We start from the raw sequence: 25,367 nt of genomic DNA on the forward strand, positions 1-25,367 counted from the left end.
ATCAGCCATCAGCCATCAGGGGTGGGGCAGCTGGGGGCTCTCGGAAAGATGACCTACGGCTGGGAGAGAGCAAAACTTGCCACCTCAGTGTTCTCTGTGATCCTCTCCTGACACTGAGCAGGGGCAGGGCAGGAGTGCTGCTGAGGGCCTCTGTGTGTAGGTAGAGATGCTGGGGTCTCTGTGTGCAGGGAGAGATGCCGGGGTCTCTGTGTGCAGGGAGAGATGCCAGGGTCTCTGTGTGCAGGTAGAGATGCCGGGGTCTCTGTGTGCAGGTAGAGATGCCGGGGTCTCTGTGTGCAGGTAGAGATGTAGAGATGCTGGGGTCTCTGTGTGCAGGTAGAGATGCCGGGGTCTCTGTGTGCAGGCAGAGATGCTGAAGCCCAGGTTAGCTCTTATTTATGTCTTTATTTATTTTTTTGACACAAGGTCTCACTCTGTTGCCCAGGCTGGAGTGCAGTGGTGTAATCATAGCTCACTGCAGCCTCAAACTCCTGGGTGCAAGCAATCCTCCCACCTCGGCTTCCTGAGTAGCTGGAACTCTTGGGCACCACCATGACCGGTTACATTTTTTTTCTATTTTTTTTTTTTTGTAGAGATGGGGGTCTCACTTTGTTGCCCAGGCTGGTCTCAAACTCTTGGCCTCAAGCGATCCTCCCATCTTGGCCTCCTGAGTCACTGGGATTACAGGTGCAAGCCACTGCTCCTGGCCGCACAGTGATTCTCATGGAAGCCTTCCACTCAGCCATGTGGTGGTTAGCCCTCAGCAGGCTGGGCCCCAAGGTTTTGTCTCCTCTTCCAGTTTCTCCTCAGCTCAGTGCTTTGGGGCCTGGTGCCCCAAGAATCTTATCCTCAGTGCCATTGCCCCCAGCCCACACCCTTATTCCAGGGCAGGCCTTGGCCTTGCTGTGTGACCAAGGCCTGGCAGCCCCCTTCTCTGAGCCTTAGCCTCCTCAGCTGCCAAGGAGAAGGGCCCACAAAAGCTCCTGGGGGTTGGGGCTGTGACCCCCTGGCCTTGTGAGCTGCCCTACCCACCCCGTTACGGGGCTGCCTGGTGACAGACTCTGGGATGGTTCCTGGGGTGGGGTGGGGGTGTCTACGAAGCCTCCTAACCCCTCCAACTCACCAGTCCCTAGATGCTGTCTCCTTCTCAGTGACCTCACTCCAGGTTGTGGGGGCTTGGAGGAGGGAGAGATGGTGGGAAGTGGGTATAGGGAAGAGAGAGCCACCCTGGTGTGCCAGTCTTTCCTCCATTTTGCCGCTGAGGAAACTGAGGCTGCAGGACTGAAATTGACATAGCTCCCTCGCCTTTCTCTAAGCGGTCCCAGCTGCAGGCCCTGTCAAAGCCATCCCACCTGCCTGGATCACACTCCCCACCCTCTCTTCACAAACCGCCTAGCCTTTGGGCCTCAGCTGAGATACCCCCTCCTCTGGGAAGGCCACCATGGTTTAGGTGTCTCCTCTTGCCCCTCTGGCCCTTTGGAGCTGGAGATGACGGTCCCTGACAAGACACTGTGGGAAGGGCCACTGTTCTCTGACCGCCGGCTCCCAGGGGCCTGAGAAAAGCTTCCTGGCCCTGCTCTCAGTTTTGCAGGCCTTCGTGACTTGCATTGAACATATCCTTCTAGGGGTCTTCCCCGGGCCCCCTTGTGCCTAGGCCAAGGGCCAGCAGTGACCCAGTTATACCGGAACACACTCTGGCCAGACCTCGCTCTGAACAAGGCCCTGCCCACCTGGCACCCTGTTCCACCTGCGCCTCTGCACCCAGGCTCCCTCCTGGGCCGCCCTTGCTGTGCTCCTCACAGGGGAGGTGGGGTAGGATGGGCTCTGGTGTCCCTCGGATCTGGCTGGTATCCTGGCTGTCTGCCTTCTGGCTGGGGCAGCCTCCTGGAGCCCCTGTGACCTTGTATGTAAAACGAGTGTGGCCACAGCTTGCTACAGGGCTGCTGGGAACATTGGAGGGGAGCGTGAACCCCAGGCGGGAGGATGTGAGGGGGAGAAGTGTGGGTTTCTGCACCCCCATCAGCACACCCCATTCCACCCCCACCTGGACCAGAGCAGCTGATGACATTGGGTTTTGCCAAGAGGAGCCCAGGCTCCTTCCTTGGGCGGTTCCCAGGGGCTCTGGGTGGCCGTCCCGGTTAGGGAGACATGCAGAGGGTTAGGGATTGTCACTCGGCTGCTAAGAGTTGGGATCTCAGGCACACCATTTAACCTGTCTGTGCTTCAGTTTCCTCATCTGTGCGATGGGGTAATGAGCGTGGTGCATGGCAGGTGCCTGACAAGTCCTTCGGCTCTCCCATCAGGGAGAGGATGGCTGCTAATGGGCCAAGTCCCTGCCCACCACCTTCCCCCTCCATCCCCGCACAGGCCTGATACTACACCCACCACTGCTCTTCCCTGCCCTGCCTCCCACCTCTCCCCTGCCATTGGGGTACTGTTATCAGGAGGCATTCCAGGACTGGCTGAGAACAGCTTCCACCCTGGGCCCTTCTGAGAGGATGCGATCACTGATAGATGCCCTGCCGGGGCCTCCTTTGAGGAATGGGCTCTGGGGTACGAGACGGTGGAACCCAGATAGTCTGGGTTTGCCTCCCGGTGCTGTGTCTTATGAGCTGTGTGATATCAGGCAAGCAGCCCCGCCTCTCTGTGCTTCAGTTTCCTCATCTGCAAATCAGAGCCCACCACAGAGGGTTGGGGTGGTTCACTGAGCTCGTAAGCATGGTGCCCGCCACCCAGGAGCACCGTGATGGTGACGCCGTAGCTGTTGTTATCCTCTGAGGACCAACCGTCCCTCCTCCTTGTGGGGCCCCTGGTTTATTTGGCCTCTGTGTCCACCCCGTGATGAGGGCATGGCAGGAGGACTCCTCTGGACTTTCTCTTCTCCAGGTCTAGGGGACAAGGAGAGGGTGGAGCTGAGAGAGGCTATGTTCAGAAATTGGGAACTTGCTGTGTGATCTTGATGGCCCCTCTCCCTTTCTGAGCCTCCATTTCCTGGCCTGCTCTATGAGCACGTGGACCTGGCCCCTCGTTATCCTTGTCACGATACTTTTAGTAGTTCCTCCCTCGGCCAGCCCAGCCACATGGCTTTTGACTGTTTTTCCCACTACGGCATCTGGGGCGCAGTGGGTGCTCAGCTAAATCTTGTTGGAGAAGCCCAGGAGTGCACCACTGAGTGGCTGTCCAGGGCTTTCCCACTTCCGGCCTCTTGCTTGTGTGGCCCCCTTTGCCAAGAACGTGGCCCCCATTCATCTCTACTTGTGGAAATCCTTGTCCTTGAAGCCCTTCGCAAATGCTGCCTCCCCCAGGAAGCCTTTCCCAGTTTCTCCCAGCCAGAGGAGATGCTGGTCCTTGGAACACTTGCTCTGAGGCTCTCTGGTGGTCCCTGTTACAGTGCACTGCCGTGTCCATAGTAACAGATGAATGGCAAACAGGGACTGTGCACTTGCTAGGAGCCAGGCACAGGGGGAGGCCCTGAGCTTGTGCTGTCTTATTTCATCTTCCACACCAACCTCACAAGGTGGATATTAATCCTATTATCCCTCCCTTTACAGAACAGAGAACAGAAGCTCAGAGAAGTGAAGCAACTTGCCCAGCTATGAGAGACAGAGCCAGGATTTGAAACCAGGTAAGCCTGTGTTTTTTCTTAAAAAGGAAAGAAAAGACATCAACACACACACACACACACACACACACACACACACACACACACACGACAGGGAAAAGTAAGCCTCTCTCACACCCAGGTCTCCTTGCCAGAGGCAACCACTTGAAAAAATTTCTGGTGTATCCTTCCAGGGAGATCCAAGCATATATAAGCATGTATATTAACAATTTTTTTAGCATAATGTGAATTTCAATAATGATGGGAATGCCAGGTGTTGATATTTTTAGCTTCTGCACTTGACTCAATATTATACATTTGCAAAGAATTTTTTTTTTCTTAGACAGGGTCTTACTCTGTTGCCCAGGCTGTAGTGCAGTGTCACAATCATGCTCACCGTAGCCTCGAAATCCTGGGCTCAAACGATCCTCCCACCTCAGCATCCCAAGGAGTTGGGACTGCAGGCACACGCACCACACCCAGCCAGTTATTTATTTTTTTGTAGAGACAGAGTCTCACTATGTTGCCTAGGATGGTCTCGAATGCCTGGGCTCAAGCAATCCTCCTGTCTTGGCCTCCCAAAGTACTGGGATTATAGGTATGAGCCATCATCCCTGGCCAGAAATTTTTTTTTTTTTTAGACAAATGATAGCACACACTCTACCCTGTCCAACACACACAATTGACTTTTTTCTCTTGACAGTGTACCTCAGAGATCATGTATTTGTGCTGCACTTTTCTTGTTCATGGTTGCATAGTATTCCACTGCATGTATGGTGGTCACACTTTATTTAATTAAGGACAGATATTTTGGTTGTTTCCAGGCTTTTGCTTGTTCTAGACAATTCCACAAATGAATATCCTCAATCATATGCCTTGTGTTCGTGTGTTCTTTTAGGATCAATTCCACCTTGCAGGGCCGGTGGGTGTGTAATTGTGATAGGTATTGCCAAATTGTCTTTCAGAGAGATTGTGCTGGTGTCACCACACCCTCTGTTCTCCTCACTCTCACCAGCATAGGGTGTTATCACATTTGGGGATAAATTGCATAAGTGCAATTTGCCAATCTGATAGGTGAACAGTGGCCCCCAGTGTAGTTTATTTGAAAAATGTGTATCACAGCTTTGCTGAGATAAAATTCCCATACCATACAATTTATCTATTTAAAGTATACAATTCAGTGGTTTTTAGTAGAGTCACGGAATTGTACAATCGTCACCACAGTCAAATTTAGAACATTTTCATTACTCCAGAAAGAAACTTTACCCATTACAGTCACTCCCCACTTCCCCCTAAACTTCCCTTCCCTAGGCCTAGGCAGCAACTAATCTAGTTTCTGTTTCTATAGATTTGCCTATTCTGGACATTTAATAGAAATGGGATCATTCAAGTGTGCTCTTTTGTGGCTGGCTTCTTTCACTTAGCATAATGTTTTCAAGATTCACTCATGTTGTAGCATGGATCAATATTTCATTCTTTTTTTCTTGCCAAATAATATTCTATCATATGGATATACCATATTTTATTTATCCATTCATCAGTTGATGGACATTTGGGCTTTCTGGCTATTATGGGTAATGCTGTTCTGGACATTCATGCGCAAGTTTTTGTATAGACATATGTTTTTCATTTCTTTCAAGTGTGTACCTAGGAGTAGAATTGCTAGATCATATGGTAATTCCGTGTTTAACTTTTTGAGGAACTGCCAGACTGTTTTGCAAAGCAGCTGCACCATTTTACATTCCCATCAGCAATGTCTGAGGGTTCCAATTTCTCCACATCCTTGCCAACATTTGTCTTTTAGATTCTAGCCATCCATCCTAGTGTCTGTGAAGTGGCATCTCATTGTGGTTTTGATTTTTTTTTTTTTTTTTTTGAGACAGGGTCTCACTCTGTTGCCAAGGCTCACTGCAACCTCAAACTCTTGGGCTCTAACAATCCTCTCATCTCAGCCTCCCGAGCAGCCGGGACCAAAAGTGTGTGCCACCACGCCTGGCTAATTTTTTTTTTTTTAAAATTTGTGGAGATGGGGTCTCACCGTGTTGCCCAGGCTGGTCTCGAACTCCTGGGCTCAAGTGATCCTCGCACCTCAGCCTCCCAAAGTGCTGGGATTACAGGCATGTGCCACTGTACTCGGCTGTTTTGATTTGTATTTCCCTAATTACTAGTGACATTAAGCATCTTTTCATGTGCTTATTGGCAATTTGTATATCTTCTTTGGAGGAATGTCTATTCAAGTTCTTTGCCTATTTTTATTATTAATGTAGTCTATTTTTTTTCTTAGAGACAGGGTCTCACTATGTTGCCCAGGCTGGTCTAAAAGTCCCGGCCTCAAGTGATCACCCTGCCTCAGCCTCCCAAGTATCCAGGACTATAAGTGCATGCCACCGTGCCTGACTTAATTTTTTTTTTTTTTTCATTTTGTAGAGATAGGATCTTACTCTGCCACCCAGGCTGGAGTGCAATGCTGTGATCATAGCTGACTGTAACCTCAAATTCCTGGGCTCAAGCAATCCTCCCATCTCAGCCTCCTGAGTAGCTAGGACCACAGGCATGCAACACCACGCCTGGCTAATTTTTAAAACAATTTTAGTAGGGGTCTCACTATGTTTCCCAGGCCGGTCTCAAGCTCCTGGCCTCAAGGGATCCTCCTGTCTTGGCTTCCAAAGCACTGGGATTACATGCATGAGCCACTGTAAGAGATTTTTATATATTGTAGATACAAGTCCCTTGTCAGATACATGATTTGCAAATATTTTCTCCTATTCTGTGGGTTGTGCTTTTATTTTCTTGATGTTGTTCTTTGGAAAACAGAAGTTTTTAATTGTGATGAAGTGCAGTTTATTTTTCCTTTTGTTGCTTGTGCTCTAGGTGTTGTATTTAAGAAATCATAATCTGGCCAGGTGCGGTGGCTCACACCTGTAATCCCAGCACTTTGGGAGGCCGAGGCGGGTGGATCACCTGAGGTCAGGAGTTAGAGACCAGCCTGGCCAACATGGTGAAACCCCGTCTCTACTAAAAATACAAAAATTAGCCAGGCGCGTTGGCGGGCACCTGTGATCCCAGCTACTCAGGAGGATGAGGCAGGACAATCACCTGAATCCGGGAGGCGGAGGTTGCAGTGAGCTGAGATCGCACCATTTTACTCCAGCCTGGGCAACAGAGTGAGACTCTGTCTCAAAACAGACAGACAAATAAACAAACAAACACAAATAAACCAACCAAACAAACAAAAAAAGAAATCATAATCCAAGGTCATAACATTTACGCCTATATTTTCTTATGAGAGTTTTTTATTTTTACCTCTTTCATTTAGGTTTGTGATCCAATTTGAGTTGATTTTTATGCAGGATTTGAGGAAGGTGTCCAGCTTCTTCTCCCTTGAATTGTCTTGGCACCCTTGTATAAAATCAATTGACTGTCAATGTGATTGTTTCCTTTTGGACTCTGAATTCCCCTCCACTGGTTTAGAAGTCTACACATATACCAGTACCATGCTGTTACTGTTGTTTTACAGTTTTGAAATGGAAAAGTGTGAGTCCTCAAACTTTGTTTTTCTTAAAGACTGTTTGGCTATTCTGGGTCCCATGACTTTCCATATGAATTTTAAGATCAGTTTGTCAATTTTGGCAAAGAAACTAGCTGGGACTTTGATGGGGAGCAGACCAGTTGGGGAGTATTGCCATCTTAATAATATTTAGGCTTCTGAGCCATGAACACGGGATGTCTTTCCATTTCTTTCGAAATTTTTTTGTAGTTTTCGGAGTATAAGTTTTATACTTTTATTAATCTTATTCCTAAGTATTCTTTTGATGCTATCATAAATTTCCTTCTTAATTTTATTTTTGGATTCTTCATTGCCAACCTATAGAAATACAATGTATTTTTGTATATTGATTTGTACTTTACAGCCTTGCTGAACTCATTTATTAGTTCTACTGATTTTTTGGTGGAATTCTTAGGATTTTCTATATATAAGATCATATTATCTGCAAAAAAAGAGAGTTTTCCTTCTTCCTTTCTAATCTGGATGCCTTATGTTTCATTTTCGTTCCTAATTGTCCAGGCTAGAAGCTCCAGTACAATCTTGAATAGAAGTGGTGAGAGTAGATATTCTTTTCATTTCTGATCTTAGGGGGATGGCACCCAGTCTTTTACCGTTAAGTAGGATGTTAGCTCTGGGGTTTTCTTTTTCTTTTTTCTTTTCTTTCTTTTCTTTTTTTTTTTTTTTAAGATGGGAGTCTCACTCTGTCACCCAGGCTGGAGTGCAGTGGTGCGATCTTGGCTCACTGAAACCTTTGCCTCCTGGGTTCAAGCGATTCTCCTGCCTCGACCTCCTGAGTAGCTGGAATTGCTGGCATCTGCCACCACACCCAGCTAATTTTTGTATTTTTAGTAGAGATGAGATTTTACCATGTTGGCCAGACTGGTCTCTAGCTCCTGACCTCAGGTGATCCACCCGGCTCTGCCTCCCAGAGTGCTGGGATTGCAGGTGTGAGCCACCACACCCGGCCTAGCCATGAGGTTTTCATTGCTGCTCTTTATCTGGGTGAGGAGATTCCCTTCTATCGTTTTTGTCATGAAGGAGTGTTGAATTTTGTCAAATGCTTTTTTCTACATGTATTAGAATTATTACATGGTTCTTGACCTTTATTATATTGGTATAGTGTATCACATTAATCGATTTTCAGAAGTTAAACCAACTTTGGCTGGGCTTGGTACCTAACGCCTGTAATCCCAGCACTTTGGGAGACCAAGGCGGGAGGATTGCCTGAGGTCAGGAGTTCGAAACCAGCCTGGCCAACATGGCGAAACCTTGTCTCTACTAAAAATACAAAAATTAGCCGGCTGTGCTGGCAGGCACCTGTAATCCCAGCTACTTGGGAGGCTGAGGAACAAGAATCGCTTGAACCCAGGAGGTGGAGGTTGCAGTGAGCCGAGATCATGCCACTGCACTCCAGCCTGGGTGACAGAGAAAGACTCCGTCTCAAAAAAAAAGTTAAACCGACTTTATATTCCTGACATCGGTCTTACTTGGTCATGGCATCTAATTCTTTTCATATGTTGCTGGATCCAGTTTTCTAGTATTTTGTAGAAGATTTATATATATGTAATATATATATTCATTTTCATAAAAGTTATTGGTCTGTAATTTTCTTTTCTTGTGATGTCTTTGTGTGGTTATGGTATCGGGGTAATACCGGCTTCAGAAAATGAGTTGGGAAGTGTTTCCTAGAGAAGAACTGGTATAATTTCTTCTTTAAATATTTGGTAGAATTCACCAGTCCAGCTATCTGGGCCTGGGCTGCTTCTGTGAGAAGATTTAAAATTAATAATTCCATCTCTTTACTTGCTTTAGATTTATTTGAATTTTCTATTTCTTCTTCTTCTTCTTCTTCTTTTTTTTTTTTTTTTTTTTGAGACGGAGTTTCACTCTTGTTGCTCACGCTGGAGTGCAATGGCGCCATCTCGGCCCACGTCAACCTCCGCCTCCTGGGTTCAAGCAATTCTCCTGCTTCAGCCTCCTGAGTAGCTGGGATTACAGGCATGTGCCACCACGCCCGGCTAATTTTTTATTTTTAGTAGAGGCAGGGTTTCACCATATATGTGTGGGCCAGGCTGGTCTTGAACTCCTGAACTCAGGTGATCTGCCCGCCTTGGCCTCCCAAAGTGCTGGGATTACAGGCGTGAGCCACCGTGCCCAGCCTATTTCTTCTTATTTTTTGATAATTTGTGTTTTTTTCCTAGGAATTTCATCTAAGTTATCTAGTTTGTTGACATAGAATTATTCATAGTAGTCTCTTATAATCTTTGTTTCTTTAAGGTTAGTAATAATGTCTTCCCTTTCATTCCTGAGTTTAGTAATCTGAGTCTTCTCTTTTTTTCTTGTTCAATCTAGCTAAAGGTTTGTCAATCTTGTTGATCTTTCCAAAGAATCACCTCTTGGTTTTGTTGATTTTCTCTATTGCTTTTTATTTTTTATTTCATTAATTTCTGCTCTAATCTTTATTCTTTCCTTCCTTGTATAGCTTTAGGTTTAGTTTGCTCTTCTTTTCCCAGTGTCTTAAGGTAGAAATTTAGGTTATTGATTTGAAATCTTTCTTATTTTTATTTTTATTTATTTATTTGTTTTGAGATGGAGTTTCACTCTTGTTGCCCAGGCTAGAGTGCAATGGTGTGATCTCGGCTCACTGCAACCTCCACCTCCCAGGTTCAAGCAATTCTCTTGCCTCAGCCTCCCAAGTAGCTGGGATTACAGGCACCTGCCACCACACCTGGGTGATTTTTGTATTTTTGGTAGAGATGGGATTTCACCATGTTGGCCAGGCTGGTCTTGAACTCCTGACCTCCAATCCGCCCCCCTTGGTCTCCCAAAGTGCTAGGATTACAAGCGTGAGCCACTACACCCGGCCTATTTCTATTTTTTGAGAGAGGGTCTCACTCTGTTGCCCAGGCTGGAGTGTAAGTGGCACAATCATGGCTCATTGCAGCTCTGAACTCCGGGGCTTGAGCAGTCCTCCTGCCTCAGCCTCCCGAGTAGCTGGGACTACCGGCAGGTGCCACCATGCCTGACGATTTTTCGTGTGTGTGTGTGTGTTTTTTTTAGAGATGGGGGTTTCACCATGTCGCTTAGGCTAGTCTTGAACTCCTGAGCTCAAGCAATCCACCTGTCTCAGCCTCCCAAAGTGCTAGGATTACAGGCGTGAGCCACCACATCTAGACGGTTTCTTTTTTTAAAAATATAGGATTTTACAGCTAGAAATTTCCCTTTAAGTTCTCTTTTACCACATCCATATATTTGGATATGTTGTATCTTCATTTTCTTTCATCTCAAAGTATTTTCTAAGCTTTTTGGTGATTTATTCTTTGACTCACTGGTAATTGAGGAGCGTGTTGTTTAGTTTTCACATATTTGAATTTTCCAAATTTCTTTCTGTTATTGATTTCTTACTTCATTCTATTGTGGTTGGAAACATACTTTGTATGATTTCACTCCTTTTAAATTTATTGAGGCTTGTTTTATGGTGTAGCATATGGTCTATCCCGGAGAATGTTCCATGTGCACTTGAGAAGAATGTGTATCTGCTGTTGTTGGGTGGCTGGTATGGTTTGAATTTGCATTTATCTTATGAGTGAGGTTGAGCATCTTGTCATATGTTTGCGAGCCATTTGTTTGCTTTTTCTGTAAACTATATGTTGTCATTTTTCTTATTTTATGGGAGCTTATTATATACATGCTAAGAAAAAAAAACCCTTACCTATCATATGAGTTGCAATTATTTTTCTTTGTTTGTCCTTTGAACTTGTTTATGATGTCTATTGAGCCATATCAGATTTTTATGTAGATTGATTTATCATTTAAAAAATGGTTTCTAGGTCTTATGTTATGTTTAGGAATGCTTTCCCCATTCAGAGATATGAAAATTCATTATCTTTTCCCCTTTATGCATATATATACACATATATACACATATATACACACACATATATACATATATAAATACATATACACATATATACATATATACACATATATACATATATACACATATACACATATATGTACATATATACACATGTACACACATATAGGTACATATATACACATGCACACATGTATGTACATATGTACACGTGCACACACATATATGTACACATGTACATGCACACATATATGTACATACGTACACATGCACACATATATTACATATGTACACATGTACACACACATCACATATGTACACATGTACACACACGTACATATACACACATATATGTACACACACATATATGTACATATACACGCATATATGTACATATATACGCGTATATGTACACACACATATGTACCTATATACACATACATGTACATATACACATATATACACATATATGTGCATATATACACACGTATATGTGCATATATACACACGTATATGTGCATATATACACACGTATATGTGCATATATACACACGTATATGTGCATATATACACGTATATGTGCATATATACACGTATATGTGCATATATACACGTATATGTGCATATATACACGTATATGCACACATATATGTATATGTACATATATACACACATATGCACACATATATGTATATGTACATATATACATATACACATACATGTACATATATACATATACACATATATGTACATATATACACATATGCACATATACATATATGTGCATATATACGCATATATGTACATATATGTGCATATATACGCATATATGTACATATATGCATATATTTGTATATATATGTATATATATACACACACACATATACATATATATATTTTTTGTGGATATGAGTTTTCACCATGTTGTTCAGGCTGGTCTCAAACTCCTGGACTCAAACAACCCTCCTGCCTTGGCCTCCCAAAGTGTTGGGATTACAGGCGTTAGCCACCACACCCAGCTCTTCCCCTTTTTAGAGCTTTATTGTTTGAGTATTTTGTGGTTTAAATCTGATTGATTTGTAATTTATTGGCATATATAGTGAGATTGAGATCCAGCTTTGTTTTTTGATGGCAGATTGTTGGTCCTAGCTCCATCTTAAAAATCATCCACCTTTTTCTCACTGGTATAAACTGCCATCTTCATTATATAGTAAATTCCCATATGTTTCAGGACAACTTTTGGACTCTATTCTGTTCCCCTGATGTACTGATGTGCCAATAGCACACAGTTTTAATTACTGTGTCTTTATAGTAAGGTTTACTGTCTGGTTGGGCTGTTTCTCCCTCATTACTCTTCTTTTTAGGAGTTCTCTGGCTACTCTTATTCATATGTTTTTACTTACAAATTTAGAAATTGACTTGCCTAGTTAAAAAAAACTTGGTTTTTTTTTTTAAATTGGGATCACATTGAACTTTTAGATTGATTTATGAATAATTTTTTTTTTTTTTTTTTTAGATAGAGTCTTGCTCTGTTGCCCAGGCTGGAGTGCAGTGGCATTATCTCGGCTCACTGCAACCTCCGCCTCCTGGGTTCAAGTGATTCTTCTGCCTCAGCCTCCCGAGTAGCTAGGACTACAGGTGCCTGCCACCACACACTGCTAATTTTTGTATTTATAGTAGAGATGGGGTTTCACCATATTGGCCAGGCTGGTCTTGAACTCCTGACCTCATGATCTGCCCACGTCGGCCTCCCAAAGTGCTGGGATTACAGGTGTGAGCCACTGCCCCTGGCCGATATTTTAATAATGCTAAGCTTTCTTTCATTTTATTTTCTAATTGCAATTGGTATATATACACATAATTGATTTGGGAATGTTAACTTAATTCCCTGCCACTTTACTTAATTTGCTTTTGGTTTAATAGTTTTGCAGTAGATTCTCTTGGATTTCCCAGACTTATACCTATACCAAATACTATAATAATACTCTTTTTTTTTTTTTTTTTTTTGAGACAGAGTCTTGCTCTGTTGCCCAGGCTGGAGTGCAGTAGTGCAATCTTGGCTCACTGCAACCTCCACCTCCCAGGTTCAAGCGACTCTCATGTCTCAGCCTCCAGAGTAGCTTGGATTACAGGCATGCGCCACCACACCTGGTTTATTTTTGTACTTTTAGTACAGATGGAGTTTCGCCATGTTGTCCAGGCTGATCTTGAACTCCTGACCTCAGGTGATCCACCCGCCTCTGCCTCCCAAAATGTTGGGATTACAGGTGTGAGCCACCACACCTGGCCAATAATAATACTCTTACCTTCTCTTTTCTAATTCCATTTATTCTTCAATTTCTTTTTCTATTCTTTTTTTTTTTGAGACAGAGTCTCACTTTGTCACCCAGGCTGGAGTGTAGTGCCATGATCTCCACTCACTGCAACCTCTGCCTCCTGGGTTCAAGTGATTCTCCTGCCTCAGCCTCTCGAGTAGCTGGGATTACAGGTGCCTGCCACCATGCCTGACTAATTTTTGTATTTTTAGTAGAGATGAGGTTTCACCATGTTGGCCAGGCTGATCTCGAACTCCTGACCTCAGGTGATCCACCTGCCTTGGCCTCCCAAAGTGCTGGGATTACAGGCATGAGCCACTGCACCTGGCCTCTTTCCTTTTTTTTTTTTGAGACAGAGTCTCACTCTGTTGCACCTGGCCTCTTTCCTTTTTTTTTTTTTTTTTTTTTTTGAGACAGAGTCTCACTCTGTTGCTCAGGCTGGAGTGCAGTGCTGTGATAATGGCTCACTGCAGCCTCAACCTTCCAGACTCAAGTGATTCTCTTACTTCAGCCTCCTGTGTAGCTGGGACTACAGGTGCAGGCCATAATGCCTGGCTAATTTCTTTTGTGTAATTTTTGGTAGAAATGGGGTTTCACCATGTTGCCCAGGCTAGTCTGAAACTCCTCAGGCTCATGTGATCCTCCTGCCTCTGCCTCACAAGGTATTGGGATTACATGCATGAGCCAACACACCTGGCCAAATTTTTGTGTTTTTTTTTAGAGATGGTGTTTTACCATGTTGCCCTGGAAAGTATGAAACTCATGGGCTCCAGCAATCCGTCTGCCTCAGCCTCCCAAAGTGCTGGGATTACAGGTGTGAGCCACCACACCCAACCCTCTTTTTCTAAGCTAATTGTATTGGCAAGTGTCTTAGAGTGGGGTTAACTGGTGGACATGCATCTTAGTTCATTCAGGCTGCTGTAACAAAATACCATAGACTGGGCAGCTTAAACCATGAACATTTATTTCTCACAGCTCTGAAGGCTGGAGAGTCCAATATCAAGGTGGCAGCAGATTCAGTGTCTGATGAGGACTCTCTTCCTGGTTTGCAAATGGCCACCTTCTTAATGTGTCCTCACATGGTAGAGAGAGACAGGACTCTGGTTTCCTCCTCTTCTCATAAGGGCACTAATCCCATCATAAGGACTCCATCCTTATGACTTATGTAAACCTAATCACCTCCCAAGGCCCACCTCCAAACACCACCACACTGGGGATTAGGGCTTCAACATGTGAATCTGGGGTGGGGGATGCACATTCAGTCCATAGTGATATCCTTGTCTTTTCTGGGTTCTTTCCCTGTAAAGGGGCTTTTGTAGGCCTTGGCTCCTAATCAACTCCACCAGACAACACCCCTCAGGACCATGCACAGGGCACGGCACATATAGTAGGCATTTTGGAGGCTTTTGCCTAACTGTCAAAGTGACTGCAAAAGAGGGCAAGCGTCTGAACAAGGTCTTCCACAGAAATCATAATAATAGCCAATTAGATATTGAGCACTTTCTATGTGCCAGGCACTTTACAAATATGACATCATGCTTCCTCACAATGAACCCCACATTATGTAGGAACAATCACACCAATTCCCATTTCCCAAGGCTGCATGGTTAGGAAGTTGCAAGCTGGCATCTGAACCTGGCATTCTGGCCCCGGGCCACCTGTATATATATATATATACATATTTTGGAGATGGAGTTTTGCTCTTGTTGCCCAGGCTGGAGTGCAGTGGCACAATGTCTGCTCACTGTAACCTCCACCACCCTGGTTCAAGTGATTCTCCTACCTCAGCCTATCAAGTAGCTGGGATTACAGGCATGCGCCACCATGCCCAGCTAATTTTGTATTTCTAGTAGAGATGGGGTTTCACCATGTTGGCCAGGCTGGTCTCTAACTCCTGACCTCAGGTGATCCACCTGCCTCGGCCTCCCAAAGTGCTGGAATTACGGGCATGAGCCATTGTGCCCGGCCCCACCTGTAGTTTTTGACTGCTCTGTGATGCTTCTGCTTCCCTGGAGGGTCTAAGATGTGGGCGATGAGGTCATAGGTTGCCCTCTGACCCCTGTGTTGCTTTGGGGTTTGCTGTGTTGCTTTGGGGGTTGCATGGGGTCATTGGCACAGTGGGCGGGGTACCAGAGGTAGGTTCTGACACTGCTCTCCTGAACCGTGAGCATCCCAGCTCTGCTGCACTCACTTGCTGGGTGGCCTTGGACAAGGTTTTAGTTTCTCTGAACCTTGATCCCATCTGTAAAGTGGGTGCAGTTACAGTCCCTGCGTCACTGTGCTGTTGGGTCAATTAAGAACCAACTGTGTGTAAAGCGCCCAGCCTTGTGCTTGGCATTCAAGGCCCTGCCACTGCCTCCTCTTATTCCCTGGAATGATAATAACAACAGTAAACAACATTGTGTGCTGTTTATCATGCACTTATTCTTTTTCTGCCACAAGGACTCTCACTCGTACTTTTCAGTTGTTAGGTTTCTATCCCCATTTTAAAGGGGAGGAAACTCACAGGCAAAGTGACTTGCACAAGAAAATGTAGCTACTAAGAAGTGCAGCCAGGACTCGAACCCAGGTTTGACTGGAGTCCTCACTCTCAGCTCCTAAGCTCCTGGCCTACTCTCCACCCTTAGAAGAGGTGAGATGATGTTCTTCAGAGTCAGGAAGGAAGGGGCCGGTGTGTAGTGGCTGAACAGCAGTGTGGTCTGAGCATCTGTGAGCCAGGAGGTGAGAGAGAGCGTGTGGCACCCTGTGGTTGGGTAGATCATTGTGGGAGGATGGGACACGCCGTGGGAGCATGGGACACACCATGGGAGACGGCAGCACCACCAGCTGCAGGGCCGTGTGGACCCAGGTGATGGCTTTAGGCCTCATCCACTGGGTTATGATGGGAAGCTCTTGAATATTTTTAAAAAATTGTCACTTTAGAAAATCATGACAAAGTCATTTCTAAATGTCAACTGATACAGGGTGTAAAGTGAAAAAGGGATTTTCCTCTCCCCATCCCACACTTTTGAGATGAAACATTGTGATGAATTTGGAATCCTTCCAGAGCTTTCTTTTTTTAAAGTTTTTTTAATTTTTAATTTTTATGGGTACATAGTAGGTGTATATATTTATGGGGTACATGAGATATCTTGACACAGGCATACATTGTGTAATAATCACATCAGGGTAAGTGGGGTATCCGTCACCTCAAGCAGTTATCATTCCTTTGTGTTACAAACAATCCGATTCTACTCTTTTAGTTTTTTTAAAATTATTATTATTATTATTTTATTTTTATTTTTTTTGAGACATGGTCTCACTGTGTTGCTCAGGCAGAGTGCATGTGTGTGTGTGCAATTTCCTTTCTTTCTTCTCTTTTTTTTTGTTTTTTTTGAGACAGGGTCTCGTTCTGTCATCCAGGCTGGAGTGCAGTGGCGCGATGATAGCTCACTGCAGCCTCAAACTCCAGGGCTCAAGTGATCCCCCCACCTCAGCCTTCCAAGTAGCTGGGACTACAGGCTAATTTTTAATCTTCTATAGAGATAGAGTCTCACTATGTTGCCCAGGCTCAATCTTCTTTACAGAGATAATAGCAGCTCATGTTTGCTACAGGCCCAGCACCACATTAAGCCCACTACCTGCATTATCATGTTTGATTGCTCACAACCCTATTATGTGGGTAGCATCGTCCCCATTTTCCAGAGGAGGAAACTGAGGCCCTAATATGCCCAGAGGAGATTCTACACTGCCACTGCCTTCTTTTCACTGAAACAGTGTGTTGGGGTCTCTTCTCAGGCCACTCTCAGCTCTCATTCTTTGTAATGGCTGCACTGCTGTCCACTTGAGGACTGGAGCCCCTTTATTTAACCAGCCCCTCTCTGAGGAACACATAGGTTGTTAATGGCTTTCTGTGGAGAGTTTTAAGCGGAGGAGGCCCAGTCGTCTGTGAGGTTTACAGAGCCGCCTCTGGCTGTGAGGGGAGGGTGGACTGGAGGGGCCCACACTGCTGTGTCCAGGCCTAGGATCACAGGGCCCTGGCCTGAAGGACTGGAGATAGACAGGGTGGAGGGGAGGAATGCGCTTGAGGAAGATTCAGGAACTACCCCGGGGCTCCCCAAGGGCAGAGCCCCACACAGGGCTTGGCACATGGCAGGTGCTCTGCGAATACCTGGAGAATGACTGGGGTGGGATGTGCAGGGGTGTCGCTGAGTCAGTGATGGGGATGGGGGTTGGGGGGAGATGCAGGCTTAGCGGGAGGTACTAGGCCACTTGGGGACCTGCTGAGCTCAAGGCACTGGGAACGCCGAGGGAAAAGTTCTTATAGCAGCAACTCGGCACCTCTCGAGGGAGCGAGCCATAGTGCAGGCCCCTGTCTGCTGAGGAGTCCAGAGCCCACGGTGAGGAGTGGCTTCCCGAAGGAAAGGGGCCACCTTTCCCTGGGAACCTCAGGCAGCCCCATTGTGGGGCCCCCACTGCTTCCCCTTGACCCCCGCAAGGGTCTATCTCTACCTTGGAGGCTGCAAGTGGCGGAAGAGATGAGGGGGGTTGGCCCCTCTCCAAGGAGCAACTCATGGTGACTCGGCAGTTGGGCCCCAGAACCAGGAAGTGCAAGGATGGAGCTCTGTGCCAGGGAGGAGGGTGGTCTCTCGTGAGGTCCCACAGCATGGAAGCAGCCCTCCGAGACTAACTCCCACCCTCACTGAGTCATCGAGTGAAGAGCCGTGTAGCTTTCGAGACCAGCCCTGCCGACATGGTGAAACCCTGTGTCTACTAAAAATACCAGAATTAGCCGGGAGTGGTGGCACTCACCTGTAATCCCAGCTACTCAGGAGGCTGAGGCAGTAGAATTGCTTGAACCTGGGAGGCGAAGGGTGCAGTGAGCCGAGATCACACCATTGCACTCCAGCCTCGGCGACAGAGGAGACTCTGTCTCAAAAAAAAATAATAATAATAATAATTAGCCAGGCGTGGTATTCGGTGACTGTAATCCCAGCTACTTGGGAGGTTGAGGCAGGAGAACCGCTGGAACCCGAGAGGCGGAGGTTGCAGTGAGCTGAGATCACGCCACTGCACTCCAGCCTGGGCAATAGAGTGAGACTCCATCTCAAAAAAAAAAAAAAAAAGGAAAAGAAAAAGAACGAGAGAGCTTGGAGTGGCCTGAGAAGATGCTCTGAACACACTAACACACTGAGTGAAAAGAGGGAGGCGGCAGTGTAGAGTCTCCTCTGGGTATCTCAGGGCCTCAGTTTCCTCATCTGGAAAGTGGGGGCCACAGTGCTACCTGCATGACCCTCAGTGGGCCATTCTTGCTCAAGCACTTTCTGCTCGGAGCTTTCTCAGGCTTTCTCTGGGAGTGGGGTGGGCTGCTTTATCCTCTCACCCCTCTTCCAAGGCCATCTGGCTGCTTTGTGAGAGACAGTCCCTGGGGGTAGGAGGTGGGGCCTGTGAGTTTCAGCCCCTGATTCCCACCTGCCCAGTGTGGTGGCCCCTTTTCACTCTCACCCATGCTGTGTGACTTCAGGCGAGTTCTTCAACCTCTCTGTGTCTTAATGTCCTCAACAGTAAGATAAAGACATGATTAGTATTTACCTCCTAGATTATCATGAGGAGCCGATGAGTCAATGTTTGCAAAGTACTTAGAGCAAGGTCCAATTCAAGGTCTGAGCTCTGGGAGTATTTGAATACCACGGAATGATATTTAGTCTTTTCAGTGTGGCATTGCAGGAATAAAGTAGGATGCAAATTATACATCCATGCCCATTTAGTCTTTTGTCTATTCTGCAAATAGTTCCAGAGCACCTAGTGGGTGTCAGGCCCGTCCTGGTCTCTGGGGGCATGGAGATGGATCCTGCCTGGCCCTGACAGCCGCGAGTGCACAGTGGAGGGCACTGGGTGGACCCCAGTTTGTTGACCGTCTTGCGTTGCTGTGACGCTGGAAGGAAACGCACCACCACACCCAGGTGTTTGTCTTCTAGGGGCAGAATTATGGGGCATTTTCTTTTATTTTTTCTTTTCTTTTTTTTTTAATCTTCTTGTAGTTCTCAGAGTCCACTCTGAATGATAAAAGTTACCATTTACGGAGGCCTGGCAACGTTCCGCGCCATCCTGAGCATGTTCCGTGTACTTTTCTCACGGATTCTCCCAGCAGTCCTGACACGGGTGTTATTCCCGATCGATAGAGAGGAAAACTGAGGCGAAGGGCGGCAGGCCAGGATTCAAACCAGGGAGTCTGCTCCAGCACTCCGGCTCTTAACCTCAACCGTCTGCCTCTCCACAAACACCAGGATCAACCACCAAGACCAAAAAAACAGTCTCACAAACCAACAAACATTGCACTTGGTGGCTCAGGACCTTAGCTTCGTCTTAAAGGTCCCTGTTATGCTTTTTCTGAGTGCCCCAGTGGGGAGTGGTCTTCGTGTTTGTGAGTGCAGGGGTCAGGGGTTGTGTCTTTTCTTCTTGTCCCCTTCCAAGAGGTGACATGTATCCTTGATACTGGAAGGGCCCTTAAGGTCTAGCCCTGGCTCTCTGTCTCCCTTCATGGCACATCAGCCAAGCACCCATTCTCCTGTCTTTGATTACCTCCAGTGACAGGGAGCTCACTCCTCAACATTTATTTTATTCTAAAGAAAATTCAGGCTCTTAGATAGTTCCTCCTCCATAAAAATTTTTTTTTAAAATTTTTACTTCCTCTTAAACTCTCATAAACAAGTCCCCTGCTTTGGGGTCCTGAGGCAGGACCTGGCTAATTCATCTCTATGTCCCCCTATAGTGAGGAGCACAGGGCCTGCTAGTAGGTACTATAAATGCTGCACCAGGAAGCAAGTGGCTAGGGGGCGGGCTGGTTGGGCCCCCATCAAGCCTTGGGCTGCAGGTAACCAGGTCAGCAGTTCTTGTGGGACACCAGCTGGGTGAGTGCTGATGGGCATCGTGACCTCAATGGAATAGGTTGCCATAGAAACTGACTTTGGACCTGTCCCCAGGTCCATTGACTTGTCCCTCAGGATACCATGGTAATCCCTTGAGCTGTTCAAGGTCTCCCCAGGGCCTCCCCAACCCCACATTCTCTGAGCTGGGTGGTCCCAGGGAGCATGCAAACCATACCCCCATTGTGCAGCTGGGTAGCCTGAGGCCCCAGGGGCGCACGGGACAGGCTGAAATTCACACAGGCAGGGGGCGTCTCATAGCTGGGCTGGGCGCTCACGGCAAACAGCCTTGCCCGAGGACCCAGCCAGTCAGGGGGCCTTTTCCCCACTCATGGGTTCTCAGAGGAAATTCTGGACCGATTCCCAGGCCTTCTGCCTCCCCAAAGAATAATCGGAACCCGCCTCCCTGGTGTGTCCAGAATCACACAATATCAATAACGGCTGAGGTGCAGGGTGACCTGTGATGCCCCTAGCACCCTACAGTGTCTTGTGCATTTATCACAATGACCCCATCGTTACAGATGAGGAAACGGCACAGAGAGAAGTTAAGTCACGTGCCTAAGGTCACACAGCTATTTAGGGGTAGAGCCAGGATCTGGATGTGGAGAGCCCAGCTCCAGAGCCCACTCTCACCACCATGCCATACCCTGTCTCGCTCTTGCTTTGAGAGGGTTGAAAACACTTTGGAAGGGTTGAAGGATATTTCAGGTCTAGGAGGCTCTTAGCACTGGGCCTGCTAGAGCCATAGCCTGATGAACAGTGATCAGAGAGTGGGCGCCATTATGATTTCTCTTTCTAATGACACCCTCAAAACAGTGCTGAGATGTCTGCTTTATCCCTGCTTTGCAGATGAGGACGCTGAGGCCCAGAGAGGGAAAGCCACTTGCCTAGGGACACACAGCGGGGAGAGGTGGAGCAGGGCCTCTATTTCGAGACCCCTGACTCCACACCTGGTGTTTGTGCCAAGACCCCAGGCTGCCTCCCAGGTCCTCTGGGACAGCCCCTGCCTTCTACCAGGTGAGATGATGGCCCTATCAGGGCTCAAGATGGGTGGGGAGATCCCAGCCAATCTGGGTGGGAGCTGGGACCAGCCAGGGCCTGCGGATGGGGAAATGGGAGGCAGAGGGTGGTGGCAGGACTGTGGGCGTCAGGGGGAGTTTTCAACTTGGTTTACTCTGTGTTTCCGTCTCTCTGGACCTCCCGTTTCTGGCTCTGAAGTCCCTTAGCTCTTAAATAGTCATTCATTCATTCAGCTGTTTACTGAGCACCTACTGTGTGCCACACCCCATGCTAGGCACTGGGAGCACAGCAGTGAACAAGATGAACAAAAGCCCATGACAGTAGTCACATAACCACATGAATTCAAACAACAAAAACAAAACAGGACCACATGTTATCAAAGACAGACAGAAGTCAGGGGGACCCAGTGAAAGGATTTGGGGAACACTTCCCAAGGAGGGGACTTTTGAGTTGAGAACAGAAGGAGGCACCAGTCACCCTGGTGAAGTGGCCAGGGAACAGCATTTGGGCAGTGGGAATGGTATGTGTGAAGGCCCTGTGGCTGGAGTGAGCTCCCAGCCATCTCTGCTTCAAACCTCCTGCTGTATGGCCTTGGCTGCCACTTTTAGCACCTTTCCCCATCGTTAGGCAATTCCCGTCGGCCACGTATTCATTCAACAAACCCTCAATGAGCCCCCTCCATGTGCTAGGTGCCCGGGACATAGGCGTGGCTCAGATACTGTCCCTGCCAGGAGGGAGGGAAACAGTGACTCAGGGGGAGGTGGGTGGGTAAGGTCAGGGCTTCTGATTATGAGGCATTTCTTCCGTTCCTGGCGCTGGACCGAGGAAGCCCTTTACGGATGGATGCCATCCTTACGCTCATTTTACAGATGAAGACATCGAGGTTTTGAGAGGCTAACTCTCCCAAAAAGGCTGGTGCCCCTGTCCCCCATTTTTTTCTTTTTCTTTTTTTTTGAGACAGAGTATTCCTCTGACGCCCAGGCTGGAGTGCAGTGGCAGGATCTGGGCTCACTGCAGCCTCTGCCTCCCCTGTTCAAGCGATTCTCCTGCCTCACCCTCCGGAGTAGCTGGGACTACAAGCGCGTGCCACCATGCCCGGCTAATTTTTTTTTTTTCAAGTAGAGCCCGGGTTTCCGCGTGTTGGCCAGGCAGGTCTCGAACTCCTGACCTCAAGTGATCCGCCCGCCTCGGCCTCCCAAAGTGCTGGGATTACAGGCGTGAGCCACCGCGCCCGGCCCTGGTGCCTCCCTTTGGGCCTCGTTTTCCCCATCTGTGGAATGGGTGGGAGGGAGGCCGGCCAAGGGGCCCCGGCAGCCCTGCCTGTTCCAGTGTCTTCTCTCTCTCCTGCCAGGGCCATGGGTAGCAACAAGAGCAAGCCCAAGGATGCCAGCCAGCGGCGCCGCAGCCTGGAGCCCGCCGAGAACGTGCACGGCGCTGGCGGGGGCGCTTTCCCCGCCTCGCAGACCCCCAGCAAGCCAGCCTCGGCCGACGGCCACCGCGGCCCCAGCGCGGCCTTCGCCCCCGCGGCCGCCGAGCCCAAGCTGTTCGGAGGCTTCAACTCCTCGGACACCGTCACCTCCCCGCAGAGGGCGGGCCCGCTGGCCGGTCAGTGCGTGGGCGGCGCGGGGTCCTCGCCCACCTGGGGCCACGGCGGGGAGGCGGCGGGGCTGTGTGCCCGGGGTCGCCCCCTCTGCGCAGGCCCTTCCTCTCGCCAGGGGTAGCGCCCCTGGGTGACTTGGGTGTGCGGGGGGTGGGGGGGGGGGGCGGCCGTACACACTGTGAAGCGTCCGCGCCGCCGCCGCTGGCTTTGGGGTGGAGCAGGCGCAGAGGACGCGGGGTCTGGTGATGGGGTCCTAGTGGGACGCTGAGGCCCAGAGAGAGGGGCGGCGCGGTGACCGGGCCTGCTGCTGCCTGGCGCGCAGGCCTTTTTCGTTGCCTGGGTCCGCCCAGAGATGAGTCGGGACGCGCGGCCCACGTGCGGCGGAGGGGCAGCTGGGTCGCTGGGGGAACGGGGCACCGGACGGCCCCGGCTGGGCCCGCGCCAGGATGCGCCCCTGCGCCCTCTGCTGGCGCTCTGCGGTCACCGCAGCCCCGGAGAGGGCCGCTTTGGAGAGCCGCGGCGGTGCCCCAGACACTCCACGCAGACTTCACTCAGACCCGTGCACTCTCCCCACAGGCACACGCTGGGCCACACACACGGCTACACCCCCGCCAGGGACACGCACACATGCGGGGTGGAGACAGGGTCACAGACAGCCGCAGACACATCCCCAACGCAGATGTACCCAGATACAAACTCACATGCACAGGTGACCTCACACTTGTAGCTGAAGACACACGCACATGCCGTCAGAAGCGCATTCAGAGACACACACAAGACACAGACACACGCTCAGCTGGAAATCACCGTCTCACCATCGTGGCCGCCCAGGAGACAGATACACACAGGTGCATCGAGAACATGAGAACACTCAGAGACACACGGACAGGCGTGGACCCTTCAGACGCAGACGCACGCCCAAGCGAGAGAAACAGACCCACAGACACACCATTCATTTGTTCAATAAGTATATGTGGAGCTCCTACTACAGGCCAGGGCTCCTCTGCTGCCCGGGCCCCAGCGGTGCAGACAGAACCCACCTGGGGGAAGGAAGCAAAGGGCAGCTCGTGGAGGGTGTTAGAAGGGGCGCTGCTGCGAAGGCGCAAAATAGGCAGGGAGGGAGGGCTGGGGGATGTGAGGAGGTGGAGGCTGTAGCTTAAAATGGTGGAAGGGGGTACGGGGGCCTTTTTGAGGGGGCAGTTACTTGGAGCCAAATCTTCCTGGACACCAGGAGCGCCCAGAGTGACACACTTTATAGAGAGAGAGCGAGCCTCCTGGGGCAGTGTTCTTCATTCACCGCTTCGTTCAGCCTATAGCTCTTTCTTGAGCACCTACTATGTGCCTGGCTCTGGAAACAAAACAAAGATGCTTGTTATTGGCGACTTCTGCTCCTAGAGCAAGACAGGCACCAAACAGATAAGCCAGCACCCAGCACTGCCCAAAGCCCCGGGGACGGACGCGGACAGGAAGGGATGCTCCCGCTCCCACATGCCCTTGCAGGGATGCGCAGATACACGGATTCAGTGGACACGTGCACAGGCCCATCTTCACTGAACCTGACTGTGTCTTTGGGCTGAGCACTTGTGTGTGGGAGACAAATCCACACCTCCTGGGTACAGGGCTATCCTGCCCATGCCTTCCCTGGCTGTGGCCCCACTGTTCTGACACACCCCACCCCTCTCTGCAGGTGGAGTGACCACCTTTGTGGCCCTCTATGACTATGAGTCTAGGACGGAGACAGACCTGTCCTTCAAGAAAGGCGAGCGGCTCCAGATTGTCAACAACACGTGAGTGCCCCCTTCCCTATTGCCCCTCAGGGCTGGGTGGTGGGACTTCAAAGCGGGCAGGGGCTCATGCAGGATCTGGCATCAGGGCAGCACAGTGCAGAGCCCAGGGCAGTGCGAAGCCCAGGGCAGTGTGGAGGCAGGCGCCTGCTGCACTCTCGCCCTGGGCAGCACCTGCTGTTGCTCCCCCAGCCATGGGGAACTCCTCCCAATCCCTGGCTCTTGCTTGCTCCCTCCAGCCCTCTCTCAGCTTCTCCCTCTCTCTGCTTCTCTCTCGCTGGCCCTTAGGAGGAAGGTGGATGTCAGGTGTGTACATGCTCCGTGGGCGGCGGGCTGGGCGGGGTGCTTCGCGGGGGGTGGGGGCTGCTGTCTGCATGTGCTTCCACTCCCTGCCTGTGATCTCTGGCTCTCTTGGCTGCTCCTCACCTCCCAGCTTCTCCTCTCCCCCCTCAACCAATTTGATTAGGTCCTGGACCTTAACGCAGGCTGCGATCAGGGGCCCTTCCATTGCACTCTCCTGCACACCTCCTCCCCATCCACCTTCCTACTCACTCACCCTCCCATTCTGCCCCGTCAGCCCACCCAAGTGTCTGCTGCATGCAGGACCCAGTGCTGTGATGGGGATAGCCTGGGTGGAGAAGGCCTTGGCCACGTCCCCCTGGAGCCAGCATGTGGCCAGGGAGATAGCACATGGCCCCAGCCCAGGCCAAGAGTCAGG

At 48.9% G+C, this 25,367-nt stretch overlaps 1 protein-coding gene across 12 annotated transcripts in view; it reads left to right on the top strand.

Moving 5' to 3' along the window:
• The window catches only part of SRC (SRC proto-oncogene, non-receptor tyrosine kinase), a 77,556-nt gene that overhangs the window by 33,669 nt on the left and 18,520 nt on the right, over positions 1 to 25,367 (top strand). For 4 of the 12 annotated variants that reach the window (XM_055373483.2, XM_055373481.2, XM_055373485.2 and 1 more), the window contains exons 2-6: positions 3,552 to 3,625; positions 21,095 to 21,262; positions 22,617 to 22,870; positions 24,553 to 24,652; positions 24,938 to 24,955. In XM_055373483.2, the coding sequence (XP_055229458.1) occupies positions 22,621 to 22,870; positions 24,553 to 24,652; positions 24,938 to 24,955 (368 nt within the window). In that variant the 5' untranslated portion in view covers positions 3,552 to 3,625; positions 21,095 to 21,262; positions 22,617 to 22,620. The remainder of the gene's footprint in view (positions 1 to 3,551; positions 3,626 to 21,094; positions 21,263 to 22,616; positions 22,871 to 24,552; positions 24,653 to 24,937; positions 24,956 to 25,367) is intronic. The other 8 variants (XM_063702238.1, XM_055373487.2, XM_063702236.1 and 5 more) reach the window with 3 other exon arrangements.

This window comes from Gorilla gorilla, chromosome 21 (genome assembly GCF_029281585.2).
Source record: "Gorilla gorilla gorilla isolate KB3781 chromosome 21, NHGRI_mGorGor1-v2.1_pri, whole genome shotgun sequence".
NCBI lineage: Eukaryota > Metazoa > Chordata > Mammalia > Primates > Hominidae > Gorilla > Gorilla gorilla.